The sequence below is a fragment of the Phyllostomus hastatus genome, unplaced genomic scaffold (assembly GCF_019186645.2).
Source record: "Phyllostomus hastatus isolate PE091 unplaced genomic scaffold, TTU_PhHast_1.1 phas_contig_34, whole genome shotgun sequence".
In the NCBI taxonomy this organism is placed as follows: Eukaryota; Metazoa; Chordata; class Mammalia; order Chiroptera; family Phyllostomidae; genus Phyllostomus; species Phyllostomus hastatus.
Window position 1 is genome coordinate 13079194 of NW_025333857.1, and position 23585 is coordinate 13102778.

The following is a 23585-nucleotide window of genomic DNA, read 5'->3' on the forward strand; positions in this document are numbered from 1 at the left end:
ATGAAACAATAATAAAAATAAAGAAACAAGATATGCTTAGGATGTGTAAAATACTAACAGTAGATTAAAATAGGGAGGTTTAGCAGAGAGTTAGCCTGGGGGTTAACTGCACTTTATTATTACTACATCAATACATCAGCTGCTTCTCAGTTCTGGTAAATCCACTTCTGGTAAGTATAGGATACCTAGACGGACACTGTACACTTGGACCATCTCCAAGAGAACCACACTTGTCAGTAAAATGTGATGTGAAAGGACTTCAGGGCAGAGAAGCTTGTATTTTTTAAAAGTTCAAATTTATTAAATCTGAATATAAATTTTACTTAAGAAATGAAGTGACTCTTCCACCACAAGAATTTTAATTCTTGCCAAGTGTGAATTTCTTCATCCAAGGCATTTATCTAAGCACAAAAGCCTCATCTGAGAATTAAGCAGTAAAATATATTTTCTTTTTCTTTTTAAAATAGTTTGTAATATAAAACAGCTGAAAAGTTTCCTTCACGTTTAAACAAAATGAAATTTGCCTCTGGGAATTAAAGCAAACATTAGAAATTTTAGTCCAAAATGGTTTCTGAGGAAAGTTACAGACCATGATAACAGAGAATTTAAGTCAATGTATCTTATCCTCTCAGTGAAAACTCTAAAATAGTTACAGCACTGTGTTTGGAGAGTTAAGAACTATACCAATTAAGGACTCAGAAACTAGTTCGAGTATAAAAGAAAAAGATGTAAATAAAAATATATTTCAAACCAAATTTGTACAAAAAGTTCCTTATTTTTTTTGGCACTTTACTCATAGCCAGTCATTATTAATTTTGACTAATTCCATCTCTCAGAAATGGAAGTCACCTCAATTAAAAGTTATTTGTGAATTATCCAGACTTTAATTCACTCTTAAGAAGATCACCATAGGCTTGAGGCATATTTTATTGGTCTCTCAACATGTAACAAGCTATCCAAACTCTTCCAATACCTAAGTCCTAATATTATCTTAGTTTCAATTACCACAATTTAACAACATGAGAAGAGATGAATTGTCACAGAAAATTAATAGCTTTCTTTTCAGGCTTTAGCAATTTGTTGGCTTCATCACCATCCCCCGGCCCCCTATTTATGTTACATCTTTAAAAGAGCAGAACATAATATATTTATTTTTCAATTAAGAATAAAAGATTCTGGTAAACTAACATCAATTTTTACCTTAAAATTCTCCCCATCTCATGCCTAAGCAAATATCCTTCTGGTAACATATCTAGACTCATCCTTGGTGTCAATGAACAGTTTCAAGAAAATCTGATAACTATAGTACTAAAACTGCAATTCTTAAGGGCAACTGCACTTGAATTAGTCTCAGGAAGCTTTGCCTTTGATTTACAAAAAAGCAAAGAGTCCAGTTAAGTAAGAACAAGTGTTTATATTTCTCTGAATATCTCCTATTTTTAAATAGAAACTCATGGGCAAAGAATTCTAAAATAGGACAGTTCATCTGCTTATAAATCTCCCTTCTTTTAGTCATCCAAAAGCAAGCTGAATTCTTTATAAGAGAGCAGACATAAAATCACATCAGCAGTTCCAGCCAGAAGGACGCTGGGTCCTTCAGAATGGGTCCTAAAGTGACCATGAATTAGACAAGACAAGTGGATTTACAGCCACGGCCGGGCTTTTGTGTAGTATTGGAGCAGGGGTTTCCTCCCTCACTTCAAGTGCACATGCCAGCACTCACTGGAGTTATCTAGCAGGAGAACATCCCCAGCGAGCCAGGGAAACACTTCTATGTTTCTGGGGCTTGTTACAAAGACCTCTAGAGGAATAACAAATTCTGAGAAAATGTGAGAGAACCAAATGCCAATGCATTGTTGGGCTGCTTTTCACTTCCCACAGACACATTATTGTGAGATGTTCTTTCAGGAAACACTTGATACCAATGAACTTCACCCTCAACAAGGAAGTTATATAAACCTCCGGACCCTGTGTGTAAAGCCAACCCTGGGTGCTCACTGTCCTCATTCATGGGTCAAAGTGAATGCTGAAAACCTAGGGGCAGGAACTGGAGTCCATGCATACCAGGCGGTGAGTGGTGGTCTTGCCTTGCATGTGGAGAAAGGAGTTAGATGACATGCCATCCCTGTGGGCTTCACAAGTGCCGTGTTATCATCTTTCTCTTAGCTCTCTGTTTTACTTCTGCACTCAGAAAGTCATCATTTAATTCTCTGCATTTTACTCTATGTTTAAAATAGTTACTCTTTAATTCTAATTTAGTGTGTCTTTCATGAGAATCAAATGAGCCTTGTTCACTTGGAAACTTTACTTGCATGGTACGTGTTCCTAATAAGAGAACTCTGTCATTCAGCTCCGTCCCTTCATTAAAAAGCATCTACCTAAACTGCATGGTTACCAGGGGTGAAGGGGTGGGAAGAATCCGGAGATGCTTAAAGGTATAAACTTGCAATTAGTAGATAAGTCCTGGAGATCTAATGCATAGCACAGTGATTATAGATAACAATACTGTACTATAAACTTCAAAGTTGCTAAGAGACTAGGTCTTAATTGTTCCTTACACAAAAATAGAAATGATAATTATGTGACGTGATAGAAGTGTTAGCTAACACTACAGTGTCATCACAATGCAATATATAAATGTATCAAATCAACATGTTTTACAGCTTAAACTTACACAATGTTATATGTCAATTATATTTCAATAAAAATATATCTACAGATAACCATATTTATTTTATATGTTTATTATATACTATATTTCTACATAACTGGAGATGTTTACGTGTGCATTAACTTTATTAACATTAATAGATTTGAAGGTTTTTTTTAACAAGCCTTTAATGAGAGTACATTTGCTCTGGATAAGGACTGAATCCTCCTTCACCCTTCCACCCCTCCACGGAGCCAAGTGCTCCCATACAAGCACCATTCTTCAATAGTAAGAAATGTGCTTACAAGACTCTCCATAACAAGTAATGTTTAATCTGGTACACTTGCCTGTGAAAACCTGATCTTTAACACTAAAAGGTGTCTTTGACCTTCTTTGTGGCAAACTTCACAGATTTTCCCATTTGAGCTTAAACCTCCTTCTTCATTAGACAAAGCCACCAAAATTCTAGGAATAATGCATCCCCAGCACATACAATCACCAGTGGAAAAGCACCTTTGTACTAAGGAAGAGACAGAGGCTTTGCTGCTATGGGACTTCAGATGCATACATAAACAATATCTCTCTTCCTTAAATAATTAGCCAAATGTCCCCGAACCCCAAGCAGGATGCCCATTCCTTCTGCACGGGCTCTTCTGCATGTGATGCATCACGTGGCTCAGATCTGTGCTAAGGGAGAGATTTATTTTTTTTTCTGGGTAATAGATATACAAGCCAAACTATTATGACAACTTGATAAATGTAGCTTTTGAAAATGCTTTCTGTTGTAATAATACAACAAACAACAAGGAGGCATGCTGCCAGGCATCATCCATCAGTAGGTGAGCTGCCTGGGAACAGACATAGTCCTGGTGTCACACTAGGTTTTCTCAGTCTGCCAGAGGCTCTAACGTGGCCCAGGCAGCTGAGAGGCAGAGAGAGAGAGAGAGAGAGAGGGAGAGGGAGAGGGAGAGGGAGAGGGAGAGGGAGAGGGAGAGGGAGAGGGAGAGGGAGAGGGAGAGGGAGAGGGAGTGAGAATGTTAAAGCTGCATTTTCAAAGCAATTTTAATCAGAATATGAGTTAGCGGAGGCCCACATTGAAAAACAATGCCGAAAGTTGAGGCCTTGACTTAAAACAGTTTTTTTGGCACAGGTAACATATTTTTGTAACCTCAGTTTTATAATTCAACACCTCTGCTCTATACTAATCTTTCATTATAAAAACATTTTGAATGCTGTCCCAGCTTGGAGACTCATATTTATATATACAGAGAGAGGTCCTAAAGCTTAATGTGGAGACCAAATTCAATATTAATGGAAACAGTGTAGGTTTAGGGAAAACATTCTAAGATGACATCTCTTCTGCTTGTTTGATCTTCTCTCGACCAAAGGTAACTAAAGAGGTAACTAAAGAAAGCCCCTCTGTACTTTTATAGATTCTTTTGCATCAGCTAAGAGGCTGCAGAGTTGGTAAATTAAAATTTAGACCTATGTAAGGATATTACAGATTGAATTTTGGAGTTTGTCCTGTGAGCTTCAAATTGGTTTATTTGCTATTCTGAGTGTTTGGTGTGTTCTAAATTACAACTAGGAAACTCGCTGCCAACTTTTCTCCCCCAAACAAGTATGATTTTACATATCTCTGCCTGCTCTTCCAAGACAGACATGCTACAACAAAGCATCACAATCTCACAAATATGGACTGTGGAAAATGAGGACTATGCTCACGGAATCAAAAAAAGAAAAAAAGGAAGAATAATGCATTGTAAACCATCATAATCATGCCCAGCATTTAATAAGCCAGACTCTTTTCTGGGAGTATTGCTCAAACAATCCAGTGAGACAATGTGTAGTATACAGTCTGAAAGAGAAAAGGAATTCCTGTGCAGGCTTTTCTGGTGAGTAAGTTTTTACACAATGCTTTCTGATTTACAGTCACTTAGCACATTTATTGAGCATCAGATCTGAACCAGTACTAAGCAAGGCATTGTGAAAGACACAAAATGACTTTCTGGACCCTTATCGAAGTTAAAATTTAGTTGAGAAAAAATCCGCATGGATCCAAAAAACACACACAACAGCATAAAACATAGTTAGCTAATGGACATGGCCCAGGCACTAAACATAGGGGGAACTGGATGAAGGGGCAGGTGGATAAGAGGGAAGTAATTGATGAAGTGATATCTTAGGTGGAGTACCCCATGCAGGCCATATGAGCCCCAAGAGTGTGATAGAAGAAAGGAGAATTCAAGAACAGCTTTCCTTCCCTTCTTACTCCTGCTTCCCAAAGTACTACAGTAGGTTCCTGGCCCTAATACTCAATTGAACTAATTCACTCAACACTGACTGGGTACCTATTATGTGCAAGGTGGGGAGGTATATAAAAAAAGCAAGATAAAACCTGGGTCCATAGTGCTGATAGTCTAATGGGGGCCAGCGTCATGTAAATAACTACAACACAAGCAAGACTATGTAAATGTGATTAAAAGTGGTGTGGATAAAATGTCTTACAAATATGGCAAAGTGACATTAAGGGCCCCTGCTGGAAGCAACTTTAAATAATGTTTAGTATTTGACAGGCTGATGTGGGCAGCAAGAGACACTGTAGGCAGAGGGCTCACGAGGAGAAGAGGCACAGAGTCAGCCAAGAGCCCAGTGCTTTGACAAACCACAACACAGTCCTGTAGCTGCCCAGGACTCTTTTCATTTTTAGAAAACATTTTTTTCCTTTCATGTAAGGTTTATTTTACTCAGCAAAATGTGTGTGAATACAAAAAAAGATGAGTTTTAAAATTCAGCTTGGGCCAAACTGTATAAACATGTCTCCATCACCCTTCTCATGCCATCTGATGTGGACGCAGCTATAGTTTATTTTTTTTAATTTTTTTAAAATTTCAATTACAGAACACTATCCAATTAGCTTCACAAATGACACACCCACAGGGTGGTCTCGGCAGGCACCAGAGCCCCTCCTTGGGGAGTTCTGCTCTGTGGGATGGCCCCTGCAGGGCAGCTCATCAGCTGTGCTCACAGCCAGTCCTCACAGAGAGTCAGCCTAAGGGGCAATCCCACCCACTTTTGGGCCAAGAGCAACCAAGGCCCAGCTAAACAGGAGGGTGTACACAGCTCACACAAGAAACTCCTGGAGCACCCGGCTCATGTGACCAGGGAGACTATGCCACTGGGCCCCACAGGACACCCATTGTATACGGCCATCCTGCCAGGACTGGGCAGTTATTAGAAAACATATTTTTCTTTCTTTATTTGCTTTTTTCTCCTACAGTCTTTGCATTTGATCTTTGAACTTCAGTGCCCAGCAAAGTGCCTGGATTACTATTAGGACTCCTCAATCATTTATTGGGAACAGAAGAAAAGGAAGGAAGCAAGGGAGGGAGAGAAGGAAAGAAGGAAGGATCAAAAGAAGAGGGAAGCAGTAGAGCAGAAGGAAATGCTATGAGAACAATTTCAGGCCACGAAGAATTGCTGGTCTTGAATTTGCTCTAATTTTTGAATCCTGAAACTGGATTAAAATTCTTCTATAATAAACCAAAGATGAACAATTTAAAATGAAACTAAATAGCTACCAAAGGAAAGAAACTTTGGCTCTTTTCTGTGAACATGTTTATTTTCACATATTTACTCAAAAATGTATTTGTCACTGCACTGCATTTGGTCTCTCTGATAGATGGTGAGGGGCGGGGGCAGAGGACTTGCTGCCTTTGGCTTGAGATCCACTAGCAGGAAGGACATGCACTTTACAATACATACACACATGCCATAAGGTTTGCAAATGATCTTACATATGCTCAGTAGCCAAAAGAGGAAAAGAATGAGAATAAAAACAAATGTGTTTTAGCAACATCAAGTCCAACTTTTCCATCTTCCCCATGAGGAAAATGTATATTATGAAACTCTAGGACTCTCACAACCTCACCCCATACAACCCTGGAGCTAGGAATTTATGAATTATTTTGGCTAGAGACAAAAGTTCTTCAATCCACCCATATTGTCCAGATGTCCGCTGCAAAATGGGAGCCTGGAGAATCTCATTTTTCTTTGAAAACCATTCATATTAAGAGTAATTTTTGCTCCTCTTCCTATCTAGCAGCAGAATGGGTTTTGAATGCCTATGTACAGGAGAAAGACGTTCTCTCTTTCTCCCAGGGTCACACATTCCATTTTAGAGTTGAAGGGCACCTTTGACATTTGTTCAATGTAAACCTTTATTGAACACCTATTCTGTTCTAGGCACTGCCCACTTGATATCACAGATGAGCAAACTGAATCCCAGAAAAACTAAAACCCAATCAATTATTACGAAGTTAGGAAATGGGGTGGAGGGGCAAGACTCAAACTTAGTAATTTGATAAATAATAGAAGAGATAATATATAAAGTAGGAAAAAGCTTCTCAGGCTTCTCTCAGAGGCAATGAAACACACTGTTAGCTAGGTTCCCAAACAGTGACTTTCTCCCATGAGGAAAGAACCTCTATCTTGGCCACTGGGTCCTACACCAAAGCCCAGAGGAAGGGATTGGCTCTGCAGCTATTTGAGATTGGCATAGGTAGTCATAGGATTTGGCTTATGATCACACATAAATACAATGGTACTTAGCATTCTAGACTTATTCTCTCTGCCTCCAGGTAAAGCATCTACCCCCTACTATATGCAATTCTGGTATCCTTCTTTTTTAGCTCTCCATACCTAGTGTCCCTTATTTGTAATTTCAGTCTCTCTCACTCTCTCTCTCTCCCTGCCCCACAAACTACCACATACCTCAGTGGTTGAAACCAAGCAAAACAGTTAGGGTTGGATAAAGACTCCTCCTCTATTATACAAATTGGGCCCAAAGAGAGAAAATAACAGAATTCAAGTACTATTAGGAAGATTTTCTTTTTTTAGAGGGACAGGGGTAATGACAGATGCTGAACTAAAGGTGGAAAGTTAATCACTTTCTGGATAAGAAATTTAATGGATCTGAAGGGAGGTGGATATCACAGAATTTGCTTAAAGCACCTCAGATACTGGGCATCAACTTAATCATTTACTAACAACATGGAGGCTTACAAGGCCATATACAGGGGTGGGGAAAGTAGGTTTACAGCTGTAATACAAACAATACAATAATTAGTAAATAAGCAATAATACAAGGGTAAACTCTGTGTTCCTCATACTCACAACCATAAATCTGCTTTTGCCTTAATAGCTTATTAATGGAGTGGCTTAATAATGGAATGGAAGAACGTTTCAGAAGTCACTTACTCCATTTGCCAATTTGGGCAGACTGACCTTGATTAATACTAGACAACTGGATAACTACTCAGAAAAGTTACTGCTGTGGCTCCCAGTAGTGCAGGGGCCATCCGAGCTTCTATGTCCTGACACGCTGGTATCCGTGATGCAGATCATCATATGTAGAAGTGAGACATTTAAACATAAAGAGGTTTTTAATCAGAAAATACCTTCTTTTCTTCATTATCCCAACTTCTACATCTCCAGAGAATTAGAGACAAGCCTCATCATTTCACTATTACCCCTCCAAAGGAGCAGTGGTTCTAATACTGGATACACATTTAAATCATTTGGAAGAGCCTTTTTAAAATTATTGATGTCAGGGATCCAAACCTAGGGATTTTAATTTAACTGGTTTTCAGTGGGACCCAGGTATTTGCATTGACTTTTTAAAAAGCTTTCAGGTTGATTCTAAAGTATAGCAAAGGTTGAGAATCATGGCTATAGATGTATTGCCCATGTAGAGAACTGGAGAAAACTCTCAGTTCTTAAAATATCCTCCAACTATAATTAGTAGAAATTTAGAAAAATCTATAAAAACTTAATAATTTGGTAAATTCTCAAGAGCAGAACCTTGCCTTTTGGCAATACATAGTTGATGTTCAATAAATACTTATTAAATGAATAAACAAAAATTGAGAAAATTCAGTCTTGAAAAGCTATGTGTTTCTGAGAATTTACCCATTTTTCTAGGTGATCTAATTTGTTGGCATATAGTTGTTATAATAGTCCTTTGTAATCTTTCTAATTTCTGAGTTATCAGTTGTGATGTTTCATCTTACAGTTTGGATTTTATTTATTTGTATCTCTTCTCTTTTTTTCTTAGGCTAGCCCGGGGTTTGTTAACTTTGTTTATCTTTTCAACTACCACCCTCCCCAATTCTAGTTTAGTTGATTTAAAACATTTTTTTAATCTCTATTTGATTTCTGCTCTAATTTTTATTATTTTCTTCCATATCCTGACTCTGGAATTTGTTTGCTCTTCTTTTCCTAGTTCAGACCAATAACACAGTAACAATGATTGAAGCAGTAATCAAAACCCACCAACAACAAAAAGCTAGGACCTAATGGGTTCACTGATAAATATGCTAAATATTAAAAAATAGCAATATTTCTTAAACTCTTTAAAAAATACAAAAAGAGGAAACACTTACAAACTAATTTTATGAGACCAGTTTCATTCTGACACCAAAGTCAGACAAAGACACCATGAGAAAAGAAAGCTGTAGGCCAATATCCCTAAAGAACACTGATGCAAAAAACTTTCATAAAATCCTAGCAAACTGATTTCAACATAACCTTAAAAGAATTATACACCATGACCAAACAGGATTTATCCCAGTGATGCAAGGACAATACAACACATGCAAATCAGTCAATCTGTTACACCACATTAGCAGACTGAAAGATAAAACACACTCGATTATCTCACTAGATTCAGAAAAAGCAGCTGACAAAATTCAACATCCATTTATGACTAAATAAATAAACTCTCAACAACATAAGTATAAAAGGAACTTAGCTCAACACAATAAAGGCTAGATGTGAAAAGTCCACAGCTAACATCATAATCACTGGGGGGAAACCAAAAACTTTTCTCTAATATCCATTACAAGCAAAGAGGCCCACTACCAGTACTTCTATTTAACATAGTACCAGAGAATTACACAAGAAAAAGGATTAAATGCTATAAAAATTGAAAAGAAAAAAATAAAATGATCCCTGTAGATGACATGATCATATATAAAAAACCAAAATGATTCAACAACAACAAAAAAAAACACAACAAAACACTTGTTAGAACTAATAAATGAATTCAGTAAAGTTGCTGGGTAAAAAAATTAACATGAAAAAGTTGGTGACATTCCTATATTCTAACAACAAACTACCTGAAAAGGATATTAAGAAAGCAATTTCATTTATAATTGCATCAAAAAATTAAATACTTAGAAATAAACTTAACCAGTGAGGTAGAAGATATATTATACCCTGAAAACTATAAAACATCAATGAAGGAAATTAAAGAAGATACAGGTAGCTAGAAATAGATACCATGTTCATGGATTGGAAGAGTTAATATTGTTAAAATGTCCACACTCTCAAAGTGATCTACAGATTCAATGTACTTTCTATCAAAAATACCAATGCCATTATGCACAGAAATAGAAAAAAAATCCTAAAATTCATACAGAATTTCAAAAGATCCCCAATAGCCAAACCAATCCCAAAGAAGAAGAATAAAACTGGAGGCATCACACCTCCTGAGTGCAAAAGATACAAAGATATAGTATTAAAACAGCATGGTACTGCATAAAAACAGACATATAGATCAATGGAGCAGAACAGAGAATCCAGAAATATGTTTAGGTTAACTAATGTGTAACTGTTAACTAATCTTTGAAAAGGGTATCAAGAATTTATAATGTGAAAGGACAGCCTCTTCAATAAAGGTGTCAGGAAAACTAGATATCCACATGAAGAAGAATGAAATTGGGCCCTTATCTCACATCAAATACAAACAAACACGAAATAAAAATTAATGAAAGATTAACTGGACATAGTATATACTTCCATTTATTTGTTTTTGTCTCAATTTCTTTTTTCAATGTCTTACAGTTTTCTGAGTACAGGTCATTTACCTCCTTGGTTAAATTTACTGCTAGATACCTTATTTTTTTGTTATTGTTACAATAGTAGATGAAATTTTGTTTCTCTTTTGGATAGTTCATTATTGGTGTATAGAAATGCCAGTGATACCTGAATATTAATTTTGTATCCTGCTACTTTGCTGACTTCATTTATTAGATCTAGTAGTTTGTTTGTTTTTTTTTTTGTAGAATGTTTTGGGTTTTCTATGTACAATATTATGTCATCTGCAAATAATGACAGTTTTACTTATTCCTTTCCAATTTAGTGCCCTTTATTTCTTCTTCTTGTATGATTGCTGTGGCTAGGACTTCCAGTACTACTGGTGCAGCCACTGTGGAAAACAGTATGGAATTTCCTCAAAAAATTAAAAATGAAACTGCCTTTTGACCTAGTAATCCGCTTCTGGGAATATATCCTATGAATCCCAAAATGCTAGTCAGAAAGAATATATACCCCTATGTTCATAGCAGTATTATTTATAATAACCAAGATATGGGAACAGCCTAAGTGTCCATCAGTAGATGAATGGATAAAACAACTGTGGTACATTTACACAATGGAATAATACATGGCTATAAAAAAAGATGGAACTTTTAACTTTTGTGACAGCATGGATAGACCTGGAGATTATTATGCTAAGTGAAACAAGACAGTCAGAGAAAGAAAAATACCATATGATCTCACTTATATATGGAATCTAATGAGCAAAATTGATGAACAAAATAGAAACAGAGGCATGAATACATGGAACAGACTGACAGCTGTTAGAGGGGTGGGGGTACAGAATGAAAGAAGGAAAGGAGATTAGCCCAAGAACATATATGCATAACCCATGGACATGGACAAGAGTGTGGTGATGGCCAGAGGGAAGCGGGGGCTGGGAGGAGGTGGGCAAATGGGGGAAAATGGGGACATCTCTAACAGTGTAATAATAAAAATAATGAAAAAACGATTAAATGGCAGCACTCAAGCTGTGAAACTACCAGAAGGAAACATGGAAAAAACTTCTTGGCATTGGTCTTAGCAATGATTTTTTTTTGTCATTACACTAAAAGCATAGGCAGCAAAAGTACAACAGGAAACATTTGCAGAGTGAAAAGACAACCTATATAATGGAAGAAAATATTTGCAAGCCATATATATGATAAGGGCTTAATATCCAAAATATAAAAGAAACTCTTACAGCTCAATGGTTGAATTTTCAGTGGTTGAAAACTCAAATATTCCAATGAAAAAAAGCCTAAGGACCTGACTAGATATTTCCCAAATGTGACATACAGATGGCCAATACACACATGAAAAGGTGCACAACGTCACTAATCATCAGGGAAATGCAAGTCAAAGCCACAGTGAGATATCAGCTCATGCCTGTTAGAATGGCTACTGTAAGAGACCAAAGGTAACGTGTTAGCAATAATGTAGAGAAAAGTGAAACTTTGCACACTGTGGGTGGAAATATAAATTTGTAAAGCCATATGGAAAAGAGTACTGAAGTTCTCCCACCCCAAACTAAAAACTACATGATCCAGAAACTTCACTGCAGCATTATGCATAATTGCCAAGACATGGAAATAACTTAAATGCACCTTGACAACAAATGAGTGAATAAAGAATAGTTGGTGTGTGTGTAGGGTGGGGAGAGACAGAGAGAAATGGAATATTATTTAGTCTTAACAAAAAAGAAAATACTGCCATTTGTGATAACATGGAGGAACCTAGAGAACATCATGGTAAATGAAATAAGCCAGACACAAAAAGACAAATGCAGCATAATCTCACTTGTATGAAGAATCTAAAATTATGAAACTCATAGAAGAAGAAAGTGGAATGGTGGTTTGCCAGGAGCAGAGGAGAGGGGAAATGAGGAGATGCTGGTGAAAGGCTATCAAGGTTCAGTTGTATAAGATGAAAGAGTTCTGGATATCTAATATATAGCCTAGTGATAATAGTTAATGACACCATTGTATACTTGAAATTTGCTAAGAAAATAGATTTTAAATTAAATCTTTTCATTACACACTCAAACACAGAAACTATGCAGAGATGATAAATTATTTAGCTTGATCATGGTGATCTTTTCACAATGTATACACATATCAAAACATCAAGTTATATGCCCTATATATAATTTTTACATTTCTAAGATATCTCAATAAGCAGTAAAATGAAAAAAAAATGGAGAAATAAAAACTTCAGAAAGGCAATTGTATTAACCAAATAAGGAATTTTTAAATAAACAGAAAAAGACAGCCAAGAGTTACAAATTCCCAATATGGCCACTAAAGATTATGGACACCAAACACATTTTTCAACCATCTTTCATTCCAACACACAGGTTCATTGGATAAACCAAGCCATAAATTGGTCCCAAACATTCAGTCATTGGCTTTAGTGGATTCTTCTCCTTGAAAGGAGATTAGATCTTGGAACAAAACATTCCTCTAAGATATATGACCTGGAATATTAGAAGTCCCTGTAATACATTTAGACTAGGCTTTGACCCAAAAAGTAAAAGGAAGGCAACCGCAAACTCTCAAACATAAATCCCAAAATGTGAACTCTCCTTTAACACAATGAAAAGACCACCTCATATAAAAGACATGAGTAGTCAGACCCACTCTGAACTTGTATATCTTTCCTTTAAACAAAAACTCAAACATTTCCAAGGAAAACAAGGCCGATAACATGCAATACTAGATGAAGAAAAACAGATAAATCTTGCTTTGGGGCTCACTTGAAGTGAAAGTTCTAAAACGTCTTAAAACAAGTTCTGTGAGCCTTAATTAGATGTTATGATAGAGATGAGATAATTTTAAAAGAAAAAAAAAGTTTGTTTAATAAGCTAAATCTTAACATTAAAATTTTTCTTTTGGTATTTATTATTATATGGTATAGAAATTAATTGTTGACTAAAGTTTATATTAGTGTTAAGTATCAATATTTTTAGGGGAGAAAAATTATGTGCAATAGAAAAAATCAGAGATTTTAGCTCACTTTCCCTTAGCTGAATTATTATAAAATGAGATGGTTAGAATGATCTTTCTTACACCTGTGAGATGAAACTCCTTAAGGTTATTTTAATTTTTCTGTGTTTATATCAACACCACTGTGGCAGCCATATCTCTTTGGAATAATATCATAATCTTACTTTATTAAGGCACCTTCATAGTGTGATAAGTTTATCTTTGTTTATCTAATAATTATATTCAACTCAAAAATTTTACTTAATTCAAAATTTATTAACTTTATAAAGTGCTTTCATTTTTTTCTAGGTAGGTGTTTTTTTGCTATTTGGATATATGTAAACTTGACAAGACCTTCATTTAATCCATTGGGATTTAACAAAATATTTATATTTTTAATGTACTAATTAATCTATTAATCCATTACTATTAACTAACCTGAAGATTAATTTGGCATTTCAGAAAACAGAAAATCTTCTTCAGCCACCAAGGCAATGGCTGACATCACATTTAAGAGCCTCCAGCGATCTGACCCACTGCCATTTCAGATAAGGAGCAGTTTCTCCTTTTGACCTCGGTCTTGGCATAGCCCTACAACAGTGGCATATGTCACATTAAAGCACACTGCTGTTAAGTGCCTTATGCATCTGGAACTCCTTATGGGCAAAAATAAATTAACTGTTGGAGACAAACCTAGAGCTCTCAGAGACAGATCTTTAGTATCAAATTTTTAAAAATATTCTTAAGTAATTTAGGTTGGAAAAGGATAGTTTCCACTAAAAAACACACACTAGATAGGTCAACTAGAAATATTAATTTGCTAAAACTATTATTTTAGAATATTTAGTGGCAAAGGTGAAGAGTTAGAAAGAGAAGAAGCAGTTTTTCAGGTAGTGGGTACATTATTTAATTCACTTGAAATAAAGAACCATCATAAAGTACAAGTAGGTATAGTCTGTTTTCTATTTGGGAAAAAATAAAAGCAGACATTACGTACCACTTAGTGATACGAGATTAGCAATAGTTGCATTAGCAGAGTTATGTAATAAAATATAATGTTACAGAACTTAGTAAACATTAAAGAAAAAAAGTTTGTACAGTGCCTTCCTTCAGTGCTCAAACCAAGATTGTAGGTAAAGACAATTATCGATGCTCCAATACTAGAAATTGGGAAAATCAAGTACTGCTTACTTTCTGTGAACCTCAGAAAAAAAGGATGGGGAGAAGTCAAGGAAAGAGTCAGTAACTCCCTGGATCAGTGTGTTTTTCCCAGCATCCAGCACTGCCTGCTGAGAGTGAAGGATTTAACATCTAATGCTTGTCTGTATTTTCACTTTGCTTCGCCTTCACTGTTTTTCAATCCTTGTATCCATCAAAGAATCAGTCAAAGAAGATGTTCTCCAATCAGGTTAACCAAGCCTCCTTACAAGCTCCTAATCCATCAGGAAACATAACTAACGCCAGAAGTTGAATTGTTATCTCTTCAATCAAATTTGGGCATTTTAATGCTCTTTATAGTTCTATCATGTTGGAAATAGAATAATTATTATCTGATAGACTTAAAAATATCAGGCCTAAATGTGACCTAAGGCAGCATATGACCAGGACTAAGAAATTGGCCTGGCAGGTTCATTCAGCAGGTGAATGAGGTTTATTTGGGCCAAATTTGAATGCTTGCTATTAGACTACCACACACATCCTGGTCACCTGTGGGGTTCTAAGGACACACACGTTCATAGCCTCTGATCTTTCCCAAGAGTATAAGGTGACTGAATTAAATTCAGATACCTAAATCTGCAGTTCAGGGATAAGGGGAACCCATTAAGTTCATTAGTCATTAAAAATAAATAAGAGAGTCATAGAAGACCATTGATAGTAGATTGCAAAAATGATGCCAGCTCTTCATCTTCCCTACATGGCATGCTTTTCCATGTAACAATTTGCTTTCTCACTTTGACTCTAGGGTTGGCCAAATGACTTACTTTGGCCAATGTACATTTTTACAGAATCATAAGAGGATTTTTTTATCTGTGTCCCAGAATATGTTTTGGCACCCTTCTTCAATAGGGTTGTGTTGTGAGGTCAGTGTATGCTCAGTTGTACTATTCTGGTTCTCTTGAGACAAATGACACATCCATATTTTACCATGTATAATGCACATTTTTGCCCAAATTTTTGAGGGAAAAATTAGGATGTGCATTATACATGGGTATAATAATCCTGTGTATTATGCACACAAAAATGTGGGTGTGTATTATACATGACAAAATATGGTATTTCAGTTCAGCTATTCAGTCTCTTCTTTTTTTTAAATCCTCACCAGAGGATATGTGTATTGATTTTTAGAGAGAGAGGAAAGAAAGTAGGGGAAGAGAGAGGGAGAGAAACATCGATGGATCAGTCACCTCCCTACATGCCCTGACTGGGGATTAAACTCACACCACAGATATGTGCCCTGATGATCAGGATTGAACCCACAACCTCTGGTGTAAAGGATGATGCTCCAACCAACTGAGCCACCTGGCCAGGGCTCAGTCTGTTTTAATTCTTCTTTATGTTCTCACTGGATTTGGAAATGCCCTCTGTTTGGAAGCTTCCCTCCTTCATCAAGTCCCTAAAGAAATGGGTGGATCACCCCTCTCCCCATCTTTTAGCTTTCCTTCCAGCCCAGTATGTGTATACTAAATGTATTCGAAAGTCAATCAGGGACATGTATTCTATACATTTATACTTTGAGATGTATATACTATTTTGCAATTCATTATAAGTAGATGAAAACTGATATCTTCTATAGTATTATAATAAAATCTTAACAACTGGAGTCTTAATATGCCATATCACAAAAACTGTACTTTTAAATTTCACACAACATTAATATTTGGTAAAATGCTGAATGACAGAATTTTACTTGTGATATTAATTTATTCCTTAAGTGGCTTCTCAGTCTCTCACTCAATAAAAGTTTCTCACAATGTAACATTCCTATCACTGAGCCAACATGAAGGTTCCCATGCATTTCTTACTAGTTTTGTGAGACACATGTTTTGGCTCATCCCTAAAGAACACTCAAGCATGCTAATTTAAGAAAACTGCATAATAGGAACATTCCAGTTTTGTACATTTTGGCTTTACTGATGTATGTTTATTATCAGTTATGCCTCAGAGTGCTATCACCACATAGCATCATGTAATGCAGATTTAGGAAGTTTGTGATGTTTAAGATTAAGAGAACAGGTGAAACATACAAATGAAAGGCCTATTCTCCCTTATCAGCTCAGGGATCTGGTTTGATATGAAGCTGCCTTCCAAAGATGATAAACAAACTTGAATACAATCCAATACACCCATCCTCAGTGCAGACCCAAACATTGCAATAGCTAAATACCAGAATCACTCTAGTTTCTTGCAAGATATGCCCTCTGGCTGTTTCCCTGGGGTATGCCACTTCCATTGAGACCTGTGTCTGGAATCAGAACGGTCTGAAGTTATCAATGGATTCTGTGAAGAAACATCTATTGAGCCCCTAGTATCTGTCAGACCGTGCAGGCCCTGGGGATACAGAAGGCATAAGACTCAGACCCTCATTTCAAGAAATTGTCACTTTTATTAGAATAAGTTGACATTTTCCTGAATATACATCTCACCACTTTCTACTCTTTATGAAAAGTCTATAATAATCAGAGGTGTGCCTTGTTTCCTTCTTTCTTTTCATGTTTTATAATATGAATAATTTTGACCAAACCTTTTACTTGCAAGGTCAAATAAAATCTTTTATTAAAAATATTACTTGGGGACTGCCAGCCAAGATGGAGGCATAGGTAGATACACTTTGCCTCTTTGCACAACCAAAAGAAAGACAACAAATTTAAAAACAGAAAACAAGCAGACCTGCCAGAAAATAGAACTGCATGGGAGTCCAACAACCAAGGAATTAAAGAAGAAACATTCATCCAGTCTGGTAGGAGGGATAGAGAGGACTCCCAGCAAGGCAGCAGCTGGAGGACCAGGTGAGGCAGTGGCTGGCAGACTTGGCAGTCCCACATTTGCATGTGGATAAACCAAGAAGAACAACTGGGGAGTGACACAGACCACATGACCCAGGGTTCCAGTGTGAGGAAATAAAGCCTCAAAACCTGTGACTGAAATCCAGTGGGTGTTGAGGCAGTGGGAGAAACTCCCAGCCTCACAAGAGAGTTCGTTGGAGAGATTCACAGGGTCCTAGAACAGATACAACCCCACCCACCTGAGAATAACCACCAGAAGAGCCCAATTTGCTTGTGGGTATTGAGGAATTGACTGAAAGCCAACTGAGAGCTGAACAAGTGGCATTGTTACCTCTCTGACCCCCTTCCACATACAACAGCACAACACAGCGACCTGGGTGGCCTTGCCCTGGTGAACACCTAAGACTCCATCCATTACTACATAACACGCCCTCTGAGACAAAAAATATGGCCCAAATGAGAAAACAGATCAAAGCTCCAGAAAAAATACAACTAAGCAACGAAGAGATAACCAACCTATCAGATGCAAAGTTTAAAGCACTGGTAATCAGGATGCTCACAGAAACAGCTGAGTATGGCTGCAAAATAGAGGAAAAAGTGAAGGTTATGAAAAGTGAAATAAAGGAAATGTACAGGGAACCAACAGTGACAAGAAGGAAGTTGGGACTCAAATCAACGGCTTGGACCAGAAGGAAGAAAGAAACAACCAAACAGAACAGAATGAAGAAACAAGAAATCAAAAAAATGAGGAAAGGCTTATGAACCTCTGACAACTTTAAATGTTCCGACATCCAAATCATAAGGGTGCCAGAAGGAGAGGAGGAAGAGCAAGAAATTGAAAACTTATTTGAAAATATAATGAAGGAGAACTTCCCTAATCTGGCAAAGGGAAATAGACTTCTAGGAAGTCCAGGAAGCTCAGAGAGTCCCAAATAAGTTGGATCCAAGGAAGCACACACTGAGGCACATCATAATTATATTACACAAGATTAAAGATAAGGAGAGAACCTTAAAAGCAGCAAGAGAAAAGAAAACAGTTACCTACAAAGGAGTTCCCATAAGACTATCAGACGATTTCTCAAAAGAAATCTTGCAGGCAAGAAGGGGCTGGAAAGAAGTATTCAAAGTCATGAAAGGCAAGGACCTACATCCAAAATTGCTCTACCCAGCAAAGCTTTCATTTAGAATGGAAGGGCAGATAAAGTGCTTCCCAGATAAGGTCAAGTAAAGGAGTTCATTATCACCAAGCCCTAATTATATGAAATGTTAAAGGAACTTATCTAAGAAAAAGAAGATAGAAAACCTATATAGTAAAATGACAACAAACTCACAACTATCAGCAATTGAACCTAAAAAAACAAAAACAAAGCAAGCAAACAACTGGAACAGGAACAGAATCACATAAATGATGATCACGTGGAGGGTTATCAGCAGGGAGGGGGAAAGGTACAGAGAATAAGAAGCATAAATGGCAGGTACAAAATAGACAGGGGGAGGTTAACAATAGTATGGGAAATGGAGAAGCCAAAGAACTTATATGTATGACTCATGAACATGAACTAAGGTGGGGGAATGTTGGTGGGAGTTGGGGTACAAGGCAGAAGGGAATAAAGGGAAGAAAAGATGGGACAACTGTAATAGCATAATCAATAAAAATATTAAAAAAAAAAGTATTACCCAGGTACTTAATTTTTACAGTTTGGAGAAAACTCTAGTCATAGATCACACAACTGAAGAAGCAGTTATAAATTATTATTGTGAGTAAAGACTTTCCATTCTGACACCTCAGGCCTTTCCCTTTCAACTTAGAATCCATTAACCACTCTTTTACCTTCATCATTACTCTTACTATTCATGCACTGGTTCCCACTCCATGTCTACTCTTCAAAACCTTCTTATAGTCAGAATTCATCCTTCATTAAAATAAATGATCTTAGGGACTTCCGGCCATTACAACAGCCAAAAAATGAAACCAATATACCAATCATTTGCAAAGGTTTTGGTAACATTGAAATTCAACATAAACAATATGCTATTAATGCTCATGTTATTATTATTGTCATCATAATTGTTAAGACAGTGCAAAAAGTATATTATACAGCTAAGGCTACTAGATCCATTTCTATTAATAAATTCTCCTTCCAGTGCTAACATGAACACATAACAAAATTTGCTTTTAAAAGGGGTAAATTCAATATTGCTTATTATATAAGAGTATAAAATACCTAACTGGAGATGTACATATTTAATTATTTGTACCTACCTTTCTTTCCATCATCTGGGTTTGTATGCCAAAAAATGCTCTGCATAACCCCAACTACGAGAGTGGGTCTTGAACCTGCTATGTGCGGGCCTTACGAAAGCCCTTGGTAGCTACAGGACTTACCTGCTGCTGAGACAGCGTCTTAGTGAGTAGGAGGCCCCTCCACCGCAGGTGCGTGAACACTCACTCCATGGGCCCCAGGCATCCCACAGGCTGTCCCTGTCCTCCTCAGAACGTGTTGTCCTGGAGCTCTGTGAGAAACAAGAGGATGGTCAGTATCATGTCCCCAATGAACCTTGAAACACACATCCTAAAATGTTGATGGTGTGTATGTTTGTACATGGTACGCTTTGGGAGAATGAAAGCATTCATCAGATTCTTTCTGATTTAATAATGTATACATGTGTGGGGAGAAGAATATTTAAGCTCAAGGATCCTGGGCCACGACTGATGGTGGCAAGGGATTGCACCAGTAGAGCAAATGGGAAGGGGGCCAAAGATAGAACTCTGGGTTGGTGGAAGGTAAATTGCAATGAAGTCACCATTTTCCCCAGAGTTCATGAGTCTACTCTTCATCTCTGTGAAGGAAGAAGCTGCTCTCAGAGATGTTCCTTTTCTGAGAAAATTGGTACGTGCATACCAGTATGGCTTTCTAGAACAACAATTTATGCAACTGACAATTTTTTTAATCTTCACCTGAGGGTTTGTTTATTGATTTGAGAGAGAGAGGAAGGAAAAGGGAGGGAGAGAGAGGGACAGAGAGATAAATATCAATGTGAAAGTAAAACATCAATCAGTTGCCTCTTGCACCTGTCCCCAAATGGGGACCAAACTTATAACCTAGGTATGTGCCCTGACTGGGAAAGGAACCCCACAACCTTTTGGTGTACAGGACAACATTCCAACAAAATAAGCCCCCCAGCCAGGGCACAATTGACAATTTTTAAATGAAGCAATATCATTCCCAGTTTTCAGGTTTGTTCATTAGAATAACTGCATGAAGTAACTTTAGTAGATATTGACTTTAGACAGATTGACATCTTATTATCGACAGGCTTCATAGTGAAAACCGCAAATGCTGTGAGGAGAGTTGTTGCGTACAGGCCTAATCTGCACTTCACACTTCGCACATGGAAGAGCCAAAGAAAAACCTTGTGCCACAGTTAATAGAACAGGCTTTGGAATTAGAAACTATCTGGTTTGGGTATGGATTCTGTTTGTTACTATGTGTCCTTGAACAATTACCTTAATACTGCCTTACACTTCAATTCTCTTTCTATAAAATGGAGATAATGTTTTAATTACACTACCTCACATGCACACACATACATACATACCATATAGGAGGATTAGCTAAATGCACTTGGCCTAGGACTAGTTCCAGACTAAAACAATAATAAGTATTATCTATAATTACTATGTTGTTATAAATTGAGAATATATCATATAGGTATTTATATAGTTATACTTGTCTGTTGAACTGTAATAACAAAATACCAGACTTGTAGCTGAAAAACAACAGAAATTAATTTTCTCACAGTTCTCAGTGCCAGAAGTTCAAGATATTAGGGTGTCATCATGGTTAGTTCCTGATGAGAGTGCCCCACCCACCCACCCAGGGCTGCAGATGGCTGCCTTCTCACTGTGTGCTCACATGATCTCCACTTTGAGTTAGCAGGAAAGAGGGGGAGCAAACACTGGTGTCTCTTCTGATAAGGGCACTAATCCCATCACAAGGGCCCCACCCTCATGACCTCATCTAAACCAAATTACCTCTCAAAGGCTCCATCTCCAAATATTATCATATTGAGAATTAAGACTTCAATGTATGAATGAGGTGGGGAAAGGGGGGCACAATTCACCCATAGCAACAGTTCTATAAATAGCTAATATAAATTGTGGCTAAATTATTTTACTGAATAAGCCAAATGTGATATCTAAACATTAAAGGTGGTATTTTCTCATGCCAATCAAAGACATACATATGACAAGTGGTAAAATTACAAAACTAATAAAGTTTATAAAAAACAAACCATTAAGAAAATGCACATGTTAGGCAATACGACAATTTCATGTTTAGCTTTTTCCCTGAAGAGAGAGCACAGGCAATGTGGGATCCTGGGAAAGCATGGGACAGGGAGAGATGGAAGAGTAGCCTCTCACGAAATATGTGAAAACTTGCAATGATGTAAGGCAAGTCACCAGTATATAGAAGGCTCACAAACAGTAGCTCTTACTAGCCTTTTTAAATTACTTTCTCATGCCCAACCTAGTCATACTTAGGGTCGCATCACTGAAGCAGGAGGGATCTCTGGAAAAGAAAATAACACACTCTTGTCCCCAGGAAACTATTTATTTTGCACTAGTAAATTCTTTCTAAAAAATTTTTTAAAGATTTTTTTTTATTGACCTGGTTGGCGTAGCTCAGTGGATTGAGCATGGGCTGTGAACCCAAGCATCGCAGGTTCAATTCCCAGTCAGGGCACATGCCTGGGTTGCAGGCCACGTCCCCCAGCAACCGCACATTGATGTTTCTCTCACTCCCTTTCTCTCTCCCTTCGCCTCTCTAAAAATAAATAAATAAAATCTAAAAATAATATTTATTTATTTTTAGAGAGAGGGGAAGGGAGGGAGAGAGGGAGAAACATCAATGTGTGGTTGCTTCTCAAGTGCACCCTGATGGGGACCTGGCCTGCGACCCAGGCATGTGCCCTGACTGGGGGTCGAACTGGCAACCCTTTGGTTTGCTGGCCAGCACTCAATTCACTGAGCCACTCCAGCCAGGGCCAACAGATTCTTTATAAATCAGTTGCTATTGGGCTTTACAAATCAGTTGTCAAACTGATGAATTCTTGGAAGTTTTGAAACTGGTACAAATTAAGTCAGAAACCTGGCCTCCAAGTGCTGTATCAAGGTTGGCTAATTGGTGCATGCTGTATTGAGATTCTTCAGTCATTTGAAAGGGAAGAGGGATAGATAGTGGTTGAGAGCAGAGGGTGTGGGCCTACTCAGCCTGAGGTAGAATATTGACTCCAGAGTGCCCTAGCTGAGATCTCTTTATAATTCAGATTTTTTTCATGAAATGTGGATAATAAAGATGCCAACATCACTGAGACATTATGAGGATTAAAATATTTAATATATACAAAGCATATAAGGTGTAAAAACCCAAATGTCCATGGATGGGTAAATGAATAAACAAATTGTGGTATATACATATAAAAGAATATTATTCAGCCTTAAAAAGGAAGGAAATTCTTACACATACTCCAACATGACTGAAGTTTTGAGGACGTTATGCTAAGTGAAGTAAACCTGACACGAAGGGACGAAGATTGTATGACTCCAGCTGTATGAGGTACCTAGAGCAGTCAACTTCAGAGACAGGGAGTAGAATGGTGGTTGCTAGGGGCTGGAGAAAGGGAGGAAAGGGGACGGACACACAGAGTTTCAGTTCCAGAAGATGAAAATAATTCTGGAGAGAGAAGGGCTTGGTGGTTGCACAATAATGTGAATGTACTTAATGCCACTGAACTATGCAGAAGTGATTAAAATGGTAAATTTAATGTTATGCATATTATACCACTATAAAAAAGTAAATACATACATTTTAAAAAGCTCATAGGGACTAAATAATAAATGCTATATAAGCATTGACTATAATTAGCATTAACATTTTTATTTAAGTACTTATTTTTTAACTTTATTTTTATTGTTGACACTATTACAGATGTTCTCATTTTCCTCCCCTTTGCCCACTTCCACCC

The 23585-nt window shown here is 37.2% G+C and overlaps 1 protein-coding gene across 2 annotated transcripts in view; it reads right to left on the bottom strand.

Moving 5' to 3' along the window:
- Nucleotides 1-23585, bottom strand: part of ADAMTSL1 (ADAMTS like 1) — a 924426-nt gene that overhangs the window by 369240 nt on the left and 531601 nt on the right. For both annotated transcript variants that reach the window (XM_045840784.1, XM_045840785.1), the window contains one exon: nucleotides 19942-20069. In XM_045840784.1, coding sequence (XP_045696740.1) covers nucleotides 19942-20069 — 128 coding nt within the window. The remainder of the gene's footprint in view (nucleotides 1-19941; nucleotides 20070-23585) is intronic.